This window comes from Carettochelys insculpta, chromosome 4, assembly GCF_033958435.1.
Source record: "Carettochelys insculpta isolate YL-2023 chromosome 4, ASM3395843v1, whole genome shotgun sequence".
NCBI classification, from domain to species: domain Eukaryota; kingdom Metazoa; phylum Chordata; order Testudines; family Carettochelyidae; genus Carettochelys; species Carettochelys insculpta.
This window is the reverse complement of record NC_134140.1, coordinates 22,859,198-22,877,881: the sequence shown is the minus strand read 5'-3', so window position 1 is coordinate 22,877,881 and position 18,684 is coordinate 22,859,198. Positions and strand designations below refer to the sequence as shown.

Sequence of the window (18,684 nt, the reverse complement as noted above, 5' to 3'; positions counted from 1 at the left end):
AGTGCAGAATGGCAGCAGACTTCAAACAAGCTACCAGCTATGGAGATGACCTTTAGCCCACATATATCCCCTTTAAAATTCTCTTCCGTCTGACATTCCATCAGCACAACACTCCTACGCACTGGTTTGTGTTACCAACACCAAACTCACTGCCATATACAGCAACTGGATCTCAGTTGTGTGAAAGGAGGTTTGTTAGCAGCTGCCTAGTGTTGCTTTAGGCACTGCAGTTGCAACTGCGTTACGAACATGGAGGTACCTCTTCAGAATGGAAAGCTAACTACATTGTCCTCTGGATGCAGATACAATTTTAGGTTGAAGAGCTCCCCTTGTAATTACTGGTTTGATTTTCCACAAACAGATGTTTTAATACCCCTTTCTATGGAGAGAAAAAAACCAAAAAAACAGAAAACAAAAAGGAGCTTAGCCCATGAACGAATAAATAACCAATTCCATGTGCAAGGAAGTGGAATACTCCATTAGGGAAGGAGTTAATATCTAAACATGTAACTGAAGCTGTGTCTACACTAGGTAATGTAAGTTGACTACAGATACGCAGTTCTAGCTATGGCACTTACGTAGCTAGAATCAACCTATCTGTGCATGGTTTATTTAGCCATCCATGCTGAACAAGGTCGACAGGAGAGTTTCTCCCATCGACCTCCCTTACTCCTTGCATCTCGCAAGGAGTACAAGGGTCTGTCGTGATCCCAAGAGGTCCATTTCATGCATCCCTACTAGTCACACAAAATCAAACATCGGAAAATCAACCCTGAGGGAGCTGATCTTCCAGGTTAGCGTAGACATAGCCTGAGTGTCAGTGCTCTTGGGTTCTCTTCCCATGCCTACTGCAAACTGTATCTGTGACTCTTAGGAATGTGCAATTCTGCCCTAGAAAGTGACACTGCAAAAATTATAAAAATGAATATATTTTTATCAAATGGATTTTTAATTGTCTTTCACAAAGTGCTTGATGACCAAACATTAGAAAACACACTGTATGAAGCAATGCTACAATGACAAGAGGATGGCCCTCCCAACTACTCCGTATCTGTAATGGTCATGATGTTTGGGCACAAGAGACTGCCTTTAAGATTGAGTATCTTCGGCTTTTTTTTTTTGTTTGTTTGTTCAAAGATCAATTTTCATATAGCCTAATTTGTAGGGCTTGCAACAGAGAACCAGTCTGACTGCAGGCATGAAGTCACACAAGGAAGTCTATTGCTGCAATACCATTTTATTAGCAGTATTACTAATTCTTCATTTACTACCTCTTTGTGGCACGATAAACAAGTGCAATTTCTCACAGCCAATTAGACATAGTGGAACAAATAGTCACAGCATAAGTCCGTGGCTGCACAAATGCATGCACATTCTCAAATATCCACTGAAAAAGCTCATTTCTGTGTCGCAATGACTAACTATGAACATCATTTCATGTGCAAGTTTAGAGGCGCATGTCAGTGTTACTGATGCAATCTTTACAGCAGCTTGGAATCTGTACTGATTATGTGTGGTGCTCAGAAATTCTGAGAGACTGGTGACATCAGCTATTCTTTCAACCAAGCATTCTTTAGCTGGTAAGCCTGTAACTGCCTATGTGGTTTGCTGTCTAGACTTCATTTTACCCCAGATTTCTCAGCTGCTTTCTGGTGTCATCCCTATAGAATTCCTTAAAATTATCTTTGCATGTACTACAGTTCTATTTGTTCACGTTTGATCATACCCGAACTTTTTAAATCAGCTGCTTAAATAAGGTAATAGACCTATTGTTAAAATTTTATCTTAAAAAAGGATAACGTCCATTTCTTCAGTCCACAGAGGAAAAATCACTTGTCCAATCTTCCTCTCCCCAGACACCAATCTTGGCCTTTTCTGGCCAAAGGAAAATGAACTAGCTTGATACTTAAATTTAGATCCTTGCATGAGAACAACTGGTACTTGGCTTCCATGGTAGACCCAAAATTACATATTTTTGAAGATGGTATCCCTGTTTGATAGGTGGAAACTGAAGTAATAGAAGACAAGTAAAGATCCTATTAACTCTGTTGTCCAAAACAGTGCAATCATCTCAGAAATTTGGGGAACTACATGTGCTGGATATAGCCGTGGTTGTGTTTCCAAGGTAGGTGAAATGATTTTTGCACAGGGAAATGGAATGTAAATCTGGCCCAAGTAATGTCCATTGTGCAGAATCACCACTCTGCACTGCTGGCTGGGCCATTAAAAGTCTGGTGGGCAGCACAGCACAACTAAGACAGACTCCCTGCCTTCCCTAGCTTTGAGTAGCTCCCAAAAATGGCTAGCATGTCCCTGCGGCCTCTAGGTGAAGGGGTGGTCAGGGAAGCTCCAGCATGGAACTGCAGCCAATGGGAGCTGTGTGGTTAGTGCCTGTGGGGGCAGGCAACTAGTGATAAACATAGCCTCTGCCTAGGAGCTGGACAAGCCGACCACTACAGGGAGCTGAGGCAGGGACCAAGAGAAGGGGCAGGGTAGAGGTGGGGCAAGAATGTTCTGTTTTCAGTGTAATACAATGGTAGATGCATCAGATTTCAAGTTGCGCTATTTTCCACCTAATTTTCTTCTTACTGTTTACCCCATAAAAACCTGTGAGCTCCTGCTATGTGCATGGATGTGTGCAGGAAAGAACAATGCCAGCAATGAGATCACTGTTGTGTTGGGGAGGAGTGGCTTTGGGGGTATTCTCCTTCTACCAGTGAAGCATTTTTAGTGCTGAAGAGCCACTACTGATTCTTCCTGGGTGTCACGTCCGGGAGTTCGCAATCAAACAGATCTTTCCAAATTGTGCCAGATTTTTTGTCCAGTGGAATAGATCATTTGGCCACTGACTTCAACAGGCAGAGGATGGGGTCCTCAATGTCCCTCTGTCTTTCAATCAGCTGGGAGGCACTCCAATCCATGATCTCTGTCCCCAGCCCGTGAGTTCTAGGTTTGTGGCTCTGCTCGGTGTACCAGACTCTACCACTGAGGAGCATCACAATTTCAGGGTAACTGCTCCTGCATTCTCCCTTTGTGGTCCCACAAGGGGCACCCAACTAAGGTTTTAATCTCCCAGCAATCACCTCTCTTGTGCAGACCCAGGCATCTCTCTCCGGGCTCTTTACCCCCAGCCCCAGGGCTTGAGGACTGCACAGCCTCTTGCCATAAGCTGTGATGACCCCAGCAAGCCAATCTGCCTAACAGCTGGCACTTACGCATTGTACTTTCCAAGGGCTATGACTGGTATATTGCTAACAGTTACAAGTGGCCACAGAGCTCTTTCTCAGCAGACTACATTTATTTTAAACACAAACCATTAGAGATGATCTATAAAAACAAAAAAGTTCCTACACAACTACTGATAGACTTACTAGAAAGGACACATCACTCCTTTGGGCCCAAACAGGTTCAATCCTTCAGCAAGTCTGGGACTTTTCTTTAGGCAGAATATTCAATCTCATAGGCTGTGTCTACACTGGCACAAATCAGCTGAAGGGAATAAGGGGATTTCAGAATGTGTGGGGTTCTTTCGAAAAGGACCCCCCTGTAGCTGCACTGAGCCACGGGCCTTCGAAAGTGGCACTTGTGAAGCGCCATGGCTGGAAGAGTGCTAATGGGGCAGTGACTATTCAGTTCAGCACCTCATCAGTAATCTTCAAAATGGCCATTAGCACGGCTATTTCAAAGATTTGTGCCAGTGTAGACATAGTCATAGAGCTGGAAGGGACTTTCAGAGGTCATCGAGTCCAGTCCCCTGAACTCACACAGCAGGACCTATCACCAACCCTGACAGGTTTTTCTTGTAAATCTATTTGCCGCTGATCCCTAAGTGGTCCCCCTCAAGGGTTAAGCTCACAACCATGGGGTTAGCAGGCCAATGTGCAAACCACTGAGCCATCCCTCCCCGGTCATCTGCCCAATCAAAGAGGGCACCCCGGTAGACTTGCCAACTTTTGAAAGGCAGAACAATAATATTTCTAATGTACCAACATTGAGCTGTTGTAAGCACAGCATAAACTGCTTTAGGCTTGTTCTAGAGCAGGCAATTTGTGTTGTACATTATGCGGTACATTACAGCAAGTTGTAAACTCAGAAGCGGAGAGGACAGCAGCCTTGCTATGTACTTGAAATAGTTTTATGATTGGAACGCTTTGTAGTGCGATAGAACAGAATAAACTACTGTCAATCTGTCTCCAAATGTTCTGCAGATTGCCCAGTCTCAATCTCAGCACAGTTACTATTTTGCAAACAGTCAATTTTGCAAGCTTTAAAAAGAAAAAAAAAGGATCAGGAATGTGTCATGTATGTGGAAATAACTCTCTCTGCCCGTGTCTGTGAAATCTGTTTTGTGTATAAACAGATATATTAAACATGTTCTGGGAAAGAAAGCCTGATAAGCCCCAATTCATTCACAAAGGCAAAATCCAAGTTTAGAACAGCACAGGGAAAATCGGAACATTTAGTAGGAGCTAACTACAGTGAAATTCCTTTGGAAAAAAAATGCCACAGACTAATGTCATTTCATTCTGGTCAGTTGCCATATGCACATGCATGACACATTTCAATCAGTGATTATGGAAACAGGACACTTACACAGTGCTACTTTTTAAGGAATAAATAGGCACAGACATTTTAAAATAGCATATAAGAGTTCCCTGCTGCAGTTACTTTCTATGATAAACGAAATTTCAGAGGCTGCTCTAGACACAGGCAAGCCAGCAGTTGCCTAGCATGGCGGATTTCAGGGCCTCTTTCCAGGAGTGGTGTCAGGGCTTTCACCAGGAGAGGGGCTGCCAGTTGGGTTTCCCAGGAGCAGGAAGCAGACCCAGCTGGGCTGCTGAGGAAGTGTACTCATTCAGTCCAGTTTAGAATGACTGTGGCTGTGCATGCAGCTCAGGGCTACTCCTAGCGACAGTGGATGCACTGGCAGGGCTTCACCTCAAAGCAGCGACCTGCGAGACTCCAGGTCGCCACTCAGCCCACATCTGCTGCTCTGCTCCCAACACCTGACCTAGCTGCTTACTGGGAACCACACTGCAATTGTCCAGCACTACACCCCTGACAGTGAAGGGCTCACCTGGAACGGTATGAGTGGTGCACAGCTTTCTGGGCACCAGAGAGGGGTGTGGGTTTGCAGGTGAGCAGTACAGGGCATCTGGATTGAGCTGTGGGGCTTCAGGAAAAGAATTATAGTGGGGATCAGCAGCCCCTGGCCCTGGGAGGGATTGAGGAAAGGTTGCAGGAGATGGATAGGGAGTGGGTAAACTGGCCCCAAGGGGGAAGAGGATACCAGAGAAGACTTGGGGAGGAACAAGAGAGATGAGGGGTAAGTCCCTGCCTCTGGGTTTGGTGGATTCCAAACTTGTAAGCAAACAGTAGGGAGGTGGCACACTGAAATACTGCCTAGAATGGCCTCTGGCAGGGATACTAAAAAGCAAAACAAAGTCTAATCTGGTGGTATATAGAATTACATATTCATTTTCCATTCAGCAAGTCACTGTGCAGTTGTGCCTCTGGAACTGTGTTGTGCTTCTTCTCATTCTATAGGAAGCCTACACGACACCAGGAAATTCTTATATGTCTACTTCAGCTGTGTTTAGAAACATACAATTTATTCGTAAGAAAGTAAGTACCATATATGGTTACAGCAGAGCAAAACATAGAAAAGGGTGGGTGGATTTGTATTGCATTCAGGCTTCTACATGTACTTAAAAGGCTAGATGAAAAGGTTTTAAAACAAGCCACTAATGTGGAAGTGATAGTTTCCCACACTACTTCACTGACCTTCCCCTCTGAGGAAAGCAAAGTTCAACATAAAGACTAGCAATTTGGCTAGGACCTGAAACTGCAGTACTTGCACTGGGACTTTCCAGATTTCCAGACACTGAACAGAAAAGGCTGAAAAACAGCAAATTCTTATTTCTCAGAAATCTGCATTCCCAGGACAAGCTACAACACGTGACATGCTGCGAAAACAGAGCTTGAAAACTGGACTACACCAGACAGAATGAAACATAGCTGCACTTCACATGCACAAAACACAGGCTTCCTGCAAATGACAGTGCTACTACAGCGGTGCCTGCATTTACTGTGTACTATTTGCAGGGCCAGATGAACTCTTCTGGGGGTCCTGGGATGGTAGATTTTGTGGGGTCCTCTAGGCTTTGCGGGGGGGTCCAAAAATGAGGGGTTCAGTGTGTGGGAGGGAGTTGCCAGGATGCAGGGTCGGGGTGGGGGGAGAGAAGGAGAGAGAGTGGATGTAGGAGCAGGCTAGGGTGGGAGGTATGGGATCTGGGAGGGAGGGAGGGAAGGACAAAGAGAGGGAGGGTGCAAGAGGGGGCAGAGTCAGGGCACAGGCATCACCCCCTGCCACTCCCATTGGCTATGATTCCCAGCCAATGTGAGCAGCAAGGATGGAACCTGCAGTGCCACTAGTAGCAAAACATGCGGCCTCAGCAGCAGGGAGAACTAAGGAGAGGAGAGAATGGCAGCATGCAAAGCCAGTTCCCCCTCCTTCCCAGCACAGCTACAGCATGCTGAGGTTTTAGAGGCTACATCCCAGGGCTATGGAATAAGGGCGTCCCCTTAGCCTGTGGGCCTGGGCTGCAGCCCCTGAAGCCCCTTTCATTATCTGGCCCTAAGTGTATTTTCAGTAATATATTGCCAAATACCTTTTTCTTTAATACACTGAATACTTTTTCCCGTGTCTCTTGATTTGTTGCATACTCTTTCCCCTTCTGCTTTCATCCCTCTTTCTCTTATAGATTATGATTAGTCTTTTCCTGAAGTGTCATCTGCTCCCCTTTCCATCTCCCCCATCCCCTTAGGTATCTTCCTTATTCTTTTGTAACATCATGCTAATTCCTCCCCCACTTTTTTCCTCTCCCCCTGCTCTTCACACAGGCAGTTTCTACACTAAACAGCCCAAAATATGCTAACGAGGTAAGGATGCAAATTCCCCATGACTCATTAGCATATGGTCATGTGATTTGGAGTCCAGAAGATGCTCTTCCGGACTCCAAAACGGCGTTTAGAAGCGCAGCCCGAGGGGGGTCTTCCAGGAGGAAATCCTTCTTCTGGAGGCCCCTTCTTCCCAAAAATTTTCAGGAAGAAGGGGCCTTTGGAAGAAGGACTTTAGTCTAGAAGACCCCCCGCAGTGGCCGCGCTTCTAAACGGAGTTTTGGAGTCCAGAAAAATGTCTTCCAGACTCCAAATCACATGACCATATGCTAATAAGTCACAGGGAATTTGCATCCGCACCTCATTAGCATATTTTGGGCCATTTATTAGCATGCCGCTTTCAAAGAAAATGGCATGTGTAGAAACGGCCACAGACATCTGCACCCAGACACGCAGGTGACAGGTCTTAACTTTCAGAGAGGTAGCCATGTTAGTCTGTAGCTTCATGAACAACAAGTAGTCTTGTGGCACCTTGCCCACGAAAGCTTATGCTCCAAAATATCTGTTAGTCTATAAGGTGCCACAAGACTTCTTGTTGTTCTTGAGGTCTTAACTAGTGTCTGATTTGGCAGCCCTGCCCCACCTACCTCAGAGCTGCAGTTTTGCCTTCTCACCTCTGTGTCTCCTGCCGAGCAGGCAGCCAGTTGCTTCATGCTCTGTGCTTCCCCTGCTGAATGCCAGCTGGAGGAAGGAATGTTGGCACCAGATACACCATGTGAGTGGCTCTGCTGGGATGAGGTTCCACCAGGCTTCCCACAAGCCAACATCTCCACACCTATCAGAGGATGTGCCCGAACAACCCCAGCAACCAAGCAGCCAGCACCAACTCCTCCCTGCCACCATATTCCCCTAGCGACCGGCAGCCCCAAGCAACCAGTGATCAAAAACCCTCCCGGCACCCCCAAACTACACTCAGCTCTGGTACTCACTCAGCTGTCTACACTACACATACAAGTCAACCACAGATATGCAATTTTAGCTATGCCAATTGTGTAGCTAAAAGCAACGTATCTACGCTCAGCTAACTTGTCTGTCTTCACTGGGGGAAGGTTGATGGGAGAGTTTCTCCCTTCAACCTTCCTTACTCCTTGACTCTCATGAGGAGCTAGGGGTCATCTTTGACTCCTGAGAGCTTGATTTTGCACAGGCATGAAATCAAACCCTGGAAGATTGACCCTAAGCGAGTTGATCTTCTGTGGTAGCATAGATTAGCCCTTAGTTTTTTAAAGAGGCTGTTTGAAAGCACATCATTAGTTGTGTGTTAATCAATTCTGCTAAAATAATTCACCACAACCTAAAAAGCTAACATCTACTGTCTTGTTTGTATTTTTTTTCTCAAGATCAAAACAGGGGAAAACATCCTCCCTTCTCTGTATTTAGCATCATGTGCCATTTTTATAAATGTTGGTTTGTTTCAGAAACTTTAGTGGTACAAAGTAGATCTTTGCTCTTCATGGATTCCAAATCTTAAATTTTCTGTAAGGATTATTCTCTGCTACTCAGCAGAGCACAGCTGAAGTTTGAACTCAGGAGTCCCAGAACTTGGGGTAGCTAGAGTTGGAGAATTATAAAAGTACTATTTACAGCCTTTTGCTGAGGAGAGAAGAAGGAGAGAAGAGTCAAATATCACAACCTAGCATTCTAGTTTCTCATAAAGTTGTATACTTGGAACAGGCTGCTCGATATTTCATGTGAGCAGCGGAGTTTAGTAAACACAGCCACGCCTACTAGGGAAGAAGTGTCATCTTACAAGGCAAAAAAGTGAAATGATTTTGTCAGTGGCAGTCAAAGGAGCAAAATCTGTATTTAGGGGGTGATTTTAATTTATAAACCAGTCACATTTAGTATGTCACTTTTTAATATCAGTTGATACTGCGTAACAACCACTGTGTCTTATTATCAGAAATGTTTTTATATGGTAAGAAACAATCCATTACCTTCAACCACTGTTCTGCCTGCTCTTTGCTCTGTACTGCTAGAACCAGTGCATCTGTTCCTTGGTGAGTAATTTTCAGCTCATGCTTCTTCTTTTTACTGTCTTTGGGTATGTATGTGATACTGCAGTCATTCAACAGAAGTTCCATCTGAGGTTGTTGATCCTTGGAACTTTTATAACACTGAACAAAAAATGAAGAATGTTAGGTTACATTTGTTGCACTTTTGTTAACAGCTCTTACTGTACCAGCTATTCTTTTCTTACTTATCCCCTTACCACATACCAAAGTAAATTAATGCTAACTTTGTGTCCTTCTCTCTCTCCCTCTTTTAAGTGAAACACCACCAGACTGATGTTACTAGAGACTGTTCAATCATAGAACAAGTACAGCATGGCAAATGCCATTGCAAGCTTTTTACTCACCAATAAACGTTAGTGTTCACCAGAATAAGGAAATGAGAAGATAATTCAGCGTCCATGTTGGCTTATGCTTTGCTAAGACTTTGCTCTCTGCTAAGACTAACCTGAAGTTTTCTCCCACTGAACTGTGAGCAATGTTAGAGAACCCCCTTCAGATATGGAATCACTAGATGGCCTGGCCCGGATTTGAACCTAACAGAGGAAGCCATCACATAGCAGGCCTTTTTTGATGAGTCATCTAGCACCCCTTCCATCCTTCTGTTCTTGCAATCTTTCGGTTCATTAGGCTGTCATAGACAGAACAACAGATTTAAACCAAAAACAAGCACGGTCATAGTGTTGTGTGCCTATAACCCCATATTTAATTACCTTAACTATATGTGTACACTGGTCTTCCGAACATGTTCATGAAAACGTAAATGGTGTAAATAGCTATTTGAATACTAAAAAAGACTAACCTGCATATGCAATACTGATAGACTAACAAATGCACATGCATTTTTACATATGGGCCTCACACCCCCTAATTTAAAATCTTGCCTTATCCAGTTAATGTGCTAAGATTCAGGAACATACACTAACTAGTAGGATATTACAAACACTACAGTCAATTCTAAGAAGAAATTATTTCAAGTCAACCTTTGTAACTGTTCACCATTTTCTAATTGTTTTCCTTTCAGGCTAAAATTTCTCTAGCCTCAGCTCGGAAGTAAATAATTTTCTAAAGAAACTTAATTAAAAAAATTAGGAATAAGTTATCTGAGCAAAAAAGCCACTATCATCTTTCAGAAGTTGAACAAGCATTTTTGTGCCATATCTTTATATATGTCAAGATTTTATTGTTCAGAGTACATATAAGAAGTTTATTAAAAATATACATTTACATAACAAACAGTGCCAGATGAGTCTGTACAGAAATTATTGACCAAACTATTTATACTGAATGCCTGGTTCTGATCTAAAATATTACATTTTGGCCACATTTGAATACTGCATTTATAATCTAGGGAACTACAAATCCCTAAAAACACATATATTTGTATTACTTTCTGCATAACTCATAGGTTAAGTCTTGTAGGTCTTTCTTTCAAGAGTAAACTAATCTTGTTTAAATTGTTCATTCAAATCATATTATGATTTTTATTTTCTTAATCATCATTACAGTGTTACTGGAAGAAGAAAACCCAGAAGGAAAAATAGTTTCTTAGACCACACAAGTAGTTAAAGGAACATGTGATTATAGGAAAGAGAATACCACCAGGATTTTAAATAAAATAAACTTAAGAAATAGAATGTTCCTTTTAAAAGGAACACAACATGCCTTTTAAATTTTTTCTTTCTCTGTTTTGATTTTAAGCTTCTATCCTTCATTCCAAAAGTCTGATTTGACATAAATCTAGACTAATCCCTGTGAAGCCAATGGATTTACACCAGTCGAAGGGTGACCTCAAATCAGTCAAATGTCTTTTTGACAATTAAAATATATACAATGCAAATGTAACATCCTGAAAACATAATTTGAACTGTCCATTTAACAACAATTTCCCATTATATTCATAGCAATCTCTAATCTGACCATCTATGTCCCAATATCTGTCTGCTCCCCGTTCAGCCAAAGTAGAAAATCAACGTGGCAGCATATTCTGAACATGGACAAATCTGGGCTATGGAGCACCAATGAGAGAAAATGAGTCGCTAAATCGATGATATCTCCCTCCTCCCCCACCCATTCACATCATATCCCCTACCAGCTGCTACCAATTTTTTAAGCTGGGACACAGTCATCATAAACTCATCGGTTAATTGCAATATTGTTGGCACCACATAATGGGAGGGTAAACAGGCCCCAAGTGATTTAGTCAGTGGGTTAAAACCTTTGTATGGTTTTCTAATCATATACAAATGAAACTCTCTCATAAAATAATCCTTTTTTTCATTAAACAGAAACAAGTGTTGCAGCAGGGAGTTTACTAAGTCATGGACCCGCAAGTGGTGATCACTCTTTGAAAGAAACATAGCAGAGTTCTAAAGAGTGAACACACAAAGACATTTAAATCACTTCCATCTTTCCTTTCTATGATGCAGCTGTGAATTATGTGAGTATTGGATCTGTAATTACAGCAGAACAGATGGTGAAGGTTTAGTTTTAAGTATATACATTACGATAACATATGCTGCCAAGAGATTGCTCAATCTACCAAGGGACTTGTTTCTCTCCAAGGGTCTGATCCAACAGCTCTTACATAAGGAAAACTTTCATGAAATCTAGTGGGAATTTTGCCTCCATAAGGACTGGGTTGATGAGGTCTCAGGAATGAAATATATTAAACAGAAATAGGCTTCAGGCTATGTTCTCTGTTTCACAGAATTTTCTAGGGTGCAGGTTTCACTGTGACAGGTTCCATGTCCTAAGTGGCTTTAAGAAAGAAATCAGTTGATCAATATGGGGCCCCTGGTCTTGAGTTCTTGCTCATAACTAGGCTCTCTATTGCCAATATATTTACCATAAGCAATCTTCCTTTAAAATTAATCACATCTTTAAACTACCAGCAAAATCTAGCCGAAGGAAAGAAAATAATAATTACCAGTAGTTTGTTTTCTTTGATTACACACAGTAGTTTGGTCCATTGTCCAAATCGCTTCTTTCGTAAGAGGAAGGCACAGATTTTGGCATCCTTTACTAAGTCCATAGAAGCCTCCTCAGAAGGCCACTGATGTCTCATTTTTTTCCCTTTTCCATCCTCCTCCTCTTCATCATAAGATTCATAGGAACTGCTCATAGCATCTGAATCATAATCTTTAAGGAAAACATAAAAGTGCCTAGTTAAAACAGTCAACTTTGAAACACACACATATATCTGAGCAACTGTAATGGATCTCTTAGGTACAAGTTGAAACTCTCTAATCTGGAACTCTCTCATCTGGCAACATCCTTAATCCAGCATGATTTTAGCTAGATGGATGACCACTTGTGATGGGTGTGGCCACGTTTCCCATGGTCCCTTAAAGTTTGTTTACAGCCACCAGTCCTGGCTCTCAGTGTTCTGTGCTGTTATTTAGCTGTAATTTATCCCAAACTGTCTTGTAAGAGCCCAGTTAGCAGTGGAAGTATTAATAACGTGTTAGACAATATTGACCTCCAGTGATCCAACAAATTCTCTCATCTGGCACAGGTCAGGTACCGAGGGTGCTGGAGGAAAGAGGTCCAACCTATATATTTATTTTATTCTAAAGGCAAACTACAGACAATATATTTTCAATCCTTAGTAACAGCAATACACTAGATTTACTGAATATGAGATGCTACAGATAATTACCCATTTTTAGCTATGACTTGGGAAGTAATACTTAGCACTTATATACTGCGTATTTTTAAAATGCAACTTGCAATTTCATTTTTCCCCCTTTTGCACCTTTTCTAATGGAAGTGATTACAACATTTTCCTATTCCTTAAAGAAATACTGAACTCTTAGTGATAATGTCTGCATGAGAAAGAAATTTATTTATATAGTAAGGACGCTGAATTGAGAGACATAAACATGGAGTACGACAGAGCTCACACAGAATCAAATATGTCTGTTTTTCAATTATTTTATACCATATACAGTAGGAAGACGCATGACTCTACAAAATGTCGTACACTTATAACAGCTACAAGTAACAAACCACATGACAATTAATGTAATGTCAGTCTGTGCCACTGCTAGGGTTCATACTGAAAGCATTCTGCAGAAACTGTTTCTTTTATGTTCCTTAGTTCACATGCTTTGGGCCTAAGCCAAAACTCTCCGATAGCAAAAGCAAAATTATTTTTTTTATTTAAGTGAGATTCATATCACTCCCTTTGTTATCAATAACTGGGGGTCAGTCCTTTAATACCACAAAACTTTGTTGTTCTTATACGGCAATCTGTACCTTCTACTAAATGAGGACCTTTCTACTAGCTCATGTGCCCAGAAGCTCCCTGTGGAATGGCTGAGCGATAACCCATTGCATAGCAGCAGCTAAGGTCTACACATGAACCCAAAGTTAAGAAACTCTATGAGGTTTTATTCTTTAAAAATTAAAAAGGAAACAAAAGTGAGGGGTGGGAAAGGTTAGAGGTTATTATTAAAGTGGAAAATTGGAAAACGGTGTTTATATTAAAGAGTGTTCATTTTCTCATAATCATGCAAAATAACACACAAGATCTCATCTCTTCTAACTTCCTCCTTGAAAGCCAGGACAAAAGAGCCTAAACAAACACACACAGGAAATGCTACAAAAATCTATACTATTAAATTAGAAAATCCCTAGGCAGACATTGATCCAACTCAGACATTAAAACATAAAACAAAACAAACCACACACACAGTATCTGTAGAGACAAAAGAGTTAAAGTGGTGAAATTGCTAAAGATGAAAATGTGGAATTCTATTTGTATCAGCATTTCAGGGAGGCCCTTTCCTTCAGAACCATAGCCAAAGCAGGAAGCCATCTCTCTGGCAACAATAATCCTCCTTGAGACTCACTCTATTCTTCCCATACTCAGGACCAGCAATACTTTCAGGTTGCCATGAGTTGCCTCTTTCCCCTCTTTCAATTTAATAAGTGAGTCTTTGCCCACAAAAGCTTATGCTCCAAAATATCTGTTAGTCTACAAGGTGACACAGGACCTCTTGTTGTTTTTGAGGATACAGAATAACTCAGCTACCGTTCTGAAACTTCAATTTAATAGTGATTCTGGGTTCTGTTATGCCACCAGTGTCCTGCTCTTTTCGTAGCTTCTAGCAGTGAGATTAGGGGGCTGGGGAAACCTCTATTCTCTGTCTAAAGTCATCTTCTCATTTTTAAAAAAACTTAAAGTGTGCCATCAAAACAAAAAAGCAGACCAGTAGCACTTTAAAGACTAATAAAGAGAAGTTACTCACCTGTAGTAACAATGGTTCTTCGAGATGTGTCCCTGTGGTGCTCCACAGTAGGTGTTGGGCTCGCCCAGCACTGCAGATCGGAATTCTTCTAGCAGTTTCCATTGGATCGCACATGCGCCAATGCGCGCTGCTCCCCTGCGCGCCCTCAGTCATGTGCGTGATCCGATCCCCGCCAGTTGCTTGACCAACCGCCTCGGATGCTCCTGAAAAACACCGGACAGAGATCTGAAGCGGGGAGGATGGGTGGGTGGTGGAGCACCCACAGGGACACATCTTGAAGAACCATCGTTACTACAGGTGAGTAATTTCTCTTTCTTCTTCGAGTGGTCCCCGTTGGTGCTCCACAGTAGGTGATGACCCAGCAGTAACCCAAGTAAGGAGGTGGGTACTCGATTCATGTGCAGCTTGCCCCCGAGAGGACAGCTGTTGACAGATGGGTATCCTCATCGAACACCCGATGCAGGGCGTAATGCCTGGTGAAGGTGTCGTAGGATGACCAGGTCACCGCTCTACAGATGTCTTTCAACGCAATTCCCTTGAAGAAGGCTGTTGATGCCGCCACCGCCCTGGTAGAGCGAGCCCTAGGTGGGGCCAGCAAAGGGGTCTTTCGAAACTCGTAGCACAGTTTTATACAGGACACAATGTGCTTTGAAATGCTCTGGGAAGAGAGGCCTTCCCCTTTTGACCTGGGAGCGAAAGACACCAGAAGCCTGTCTGTTTTCTGGAAGGACTTAGTTCTGTCTATGTAAAAGGCCAACACCCTTCTCACATCTAGGACATGCAGGCGCGCCTCCTTGCTGGAGCTGTGAGGCTTTGGGTAAAACGAGGGTAAGACTATTGGTTTGTTAAGATGGAACTCCGAAGAAACTTTTGGAACGAAGGCTGGGTGTAACCGTAAGATTACCGCCTCCTTTGAGAATACTGTGCAAGGCGGCGTTGCCATCACTGCTGCGAGCTCGCTCACCCTGCGGGGTTACGTAATCGCAAGAAGGAAAGTTGTTTTCATGGTAAGGAGTCGGAGGGGTACCGTGGCTAATGGTTCGAAGGCTGGTCTCGATAGCGCGCGGAGCACCAAGTCCAAACTCCACGATGGCGGTAGCGGTTTTCGAGGGGGGTACAGATTTACCAACCCCTTCAAGAACCTTGTGACAATCGGGTGGGCAAATACGGTGGGCTCTTCCTCTTTGTGCCGAAAAGCTCATATAGCGGCGAGGTGGACCTTTAGCGAGGATAGAGAAAGCCCGTCTTGTTTGAGGTTCAATAGGTATTCTAGTATTACAGTTATAGGAACGTCAAGGGGAGCTAACTGTTTGGCGGAGCACCAGGCTATAAAGCGTGTCCATTTCTGTTCGTAAGTCCTCCTGGTGGAGGTCCTTTGGCTACACTCTAAGACTTGTCATACTCCCTCCGTACATGTGCTCTCTAAGGCGCTGAGCCATGGATTAACCATGCTTGTAGGCGTAGTCCCTGAGGGTGCGGGTGCACTATTGACCCCTGAGTCTGCGTGAGTAAGTCCGGCGCCACCAGTAGGGCGAGTGGTGGACGATCCGACATGCGCAGAAGCAAGGGAAACCATTGTTGCCGGTCCCAAGTTGGAACTATGAGTATCATGCGAGCTCTCTCCCTTCTGGCTTTCTGTAGAACCTTGTGGATAAGCGTTGTGGGGGGAAACGCACAGAGTAGAGGGCCCTTTCATGAGACCATGAATGCATCTCCCAGGGACCCCCGCCCTATTCCCGCTCTGGAGCAGTACTGGGGACACTTCTTGTTGTACTGGGTGGCAAACAAATCGACTTGGGGAAACCCCCAGGCACGAAATATGCGCCGTAGCAGGTCGGAGCGGATCTGCCATTCGTGCGTGAGTGCGAAGACCTGCTCAGTTGATCTGCCTTCACGTTGTGAGTGCCCGGCAAGTACAAGGCTTTCAACGTTATGTTGTTGGCAATGCACCAATTCCACAATTGGACTGCTTCCGCGCATAACGCACGGGATCGTGTCCCTCCTTGTCGATTGATATAAAACATAGTGGAGGTGTTGTCGGTATTGATCCCGACTACTTTGCCGTGCAGGTATTTCCGAAAATGTCTGCACGCATTGAATACTGCTCTGAGCTCCAGTATGTTTATGTGCAGTGTCTGTTCCGCAGGGGACCATAGCCCTTGCGTCACCTTGTCGCCGATGTGCACTCCCCATCCTATGCGGGAGGCGTCAGTTGTAAGAAAAATAGAAGTTCGTGGTTGGTGGAAGGGCACCCCCACTAGCAGGTTTTTGGGATTTTCCCACCATGCTAGCGATCTCCGCACCTCCATCATGGGTGACACCACCCTGTGGACGGTATGGGATGCCGGTTTGTAAACACTCGCTAGCCAATGCTGCAGGCTTCACATGTGTAACCTGGCATTCTGTACCACAAACGTAGCTGCCGCCATGTGCCCCAACAGTTGCAGGCACGTTAGGACCGGCACCGCGGGGCTGTACATCATGACTTGCACCAGGGAGCTGATGGTGCGGAAGCAGGCGTCGGGCAGGTATACTCTTGATGCAATAGAGTTTATGCGCGCCCCTATGAACTCTATATCTTGCATGGGTTCGGTCTTTGACTTTGCGAAGTTGATAACTAGGTCCAGCGAAGTAAACGTGTTCACGGTGATGCGTATCATGCGTAGGACCTCTGCCTTTGAGGCCCCTTTCAGCAGGCAGTCGTCCAGATATGGAAAAATAAACACCTCCTGCCTGTGCAGGTAGGCTGATACCACTGCCAGGGTTTTGGTAAAGACTCTGGGTGCCGAGGATAGGCCGAACGGAAGAACCCTGTATTGGAAATGTTCCCCGCTGACCGTGAAGAGGAGGAAGCGTCTGTGTGCCAGGTGGATTGTTATATGAAAGTAAGCGTCTTGTAAGTCGAGGGCTGCAAACCAGTCCCCATTGTCCAGTGCCGTAAGTATGGAGGCAACTATAATCATCCGGAAGCGCTGCTTGCGCAAGTAACGGTTGAGGCCCTGTAGATCCAAGATCAGCCTCCAGCCTCCTGTTTTCTTCTCTGTTAGGAAGTAGCATGAGTAAAAACCTCTCTCTTGGAATTGTTCCAGCACTCTATCCACCGCCCTTATGAACATGAGGTGATCTTCTTCCTGCTTCAGCCTCGCCTCGTGGGCAGCGTCCCTGAGGGGAGGCCGGGTGGGAGGTTTCGTCGGTGGAAGTGATCATGTAACCCGTGGCTATAATTTCTAGCACCCATTTGTCTGTTGTGATCTTTTGCCATTGGGAGTGGAACGGTTTGAGGCGATGATGGAACATGAGATGAGAATGGCATTGAGCGATGCTGTTGATAGTGCAGTCCTCGACATACCCGTCAAACTTGCTGCCTCTTGGCTTGCTCCGAGGGTGTATGGCTTTGTTGAGAACGTCGCCTGGGGGCCCTGTACTGCTGCTGCTGTTGATGGCGCCCTTGGTCATAGCCTCGCTGATATTGTGCGTGCTGTGGTTGGTAAGCGTAGCGTCTTTGCTGAGAATAGAATTTCTTTTTCTTGTATGGGGGAGTATAGATACCCAAGGTCTTAAGTGTGGCCCTCGAGTCTTTGCTGGAGTGGAGCACCGAGTCAGTTGAGTATGCAAACAGCTTTTGCTTGTCAAAAGGAAGATCCACGATCTTCACCTGTAGATCTCTGGGGATACCAGACATCTGGAGCCAGGATTCCCTTCTCCTTACCACTGCTGCGGCTGTTGAACGAGCCGCTGTGTCCGCCACGTCCAGGGCAATCTGAACTCCCGTTCGCGATGCTGCGTAGCCGTCTTGGACAATCGCCTTTAACACTGGCTTCTTGTCCTCCGGAAGTGAATCCATGAGAGGGGTGGGTCTAGAGTAATTGTCAAAGTTGCGGTTTGATAGATGTGCCACGTAGTTTGCCATTCTCAATAATAGGGTAGAGGAGGAGTAGACCTTCCTGCCGAACAGCTCTAATTTCTTAGCATCTTTATCCGACCCCCCTGATTTGTACTGGGACGTCTTCGACCTCTGCTGGGACGATTCGACCACCAAAGAATTGGGTTGTGGGTGGCTAAACAGGAACTCCATGCCCTTGGCTGGGACGAAGTACTTCTTATCTGCTCTTTTGTTCGTAGGCGGAATAGAGGCCGGAGTCTGCCATGTGTTAGTGGCTGACTCCATAATGGCTTCGTCCAGTGGGATAGCGATTTTAGATGAAGCTGGGGGGTCTCAAATTTTTCAGGAGTTTATGGTGCTTCTCCTGCACCTCTGCTATTTGAATGTCCTGCGTGAATGCTACTCTTTTGAACAGCTCCTGGAATTGTTTAAGGTCATCCGGAGGGGAGACATCCCTGGGGGCAATGGCCTTATCTGGGGAGGATAAGGAGGAACCGCTGGGGTAGGCCTCCCCCAAGTCCTCTGGCTCCCGAGTTCGCTGGTATACTTGCTCCCTCGTGGGCTGTGAAGGGAA

General features: G+C 44.5%; 1 protein-coding gene across 3 annotated transcripts in view; it reads right to left on the bottom strand.

Annotated features, from left to right (window-relative positions):
* Positions 1–18,684, bottom strand: part of AFAP1 (actin filament associated protein 1) — a 196,308-nt gene that overhangs the window by 61,736 nt on the left and 115,888 nt on the right. For all 3 annotated transcript variants that reach the window (XM_074992439.1, XM_074992437.1, XM_074992438.1), the window contains 2 exons: positions 11,902–12,113; positions 8,898–9,077 (listed from right to left, as the gene is read on the bottom strand). In XM_074992439.1, the coding sequence (XP_074848540.1) occupies positions 8,898–9,077; positions 11,902–12,113 (392 nt within the window). The remainder of the gene's footprint in view (positions 1–8,897; positions 9,078–11,901; positions 12,114–18,684) is intronic.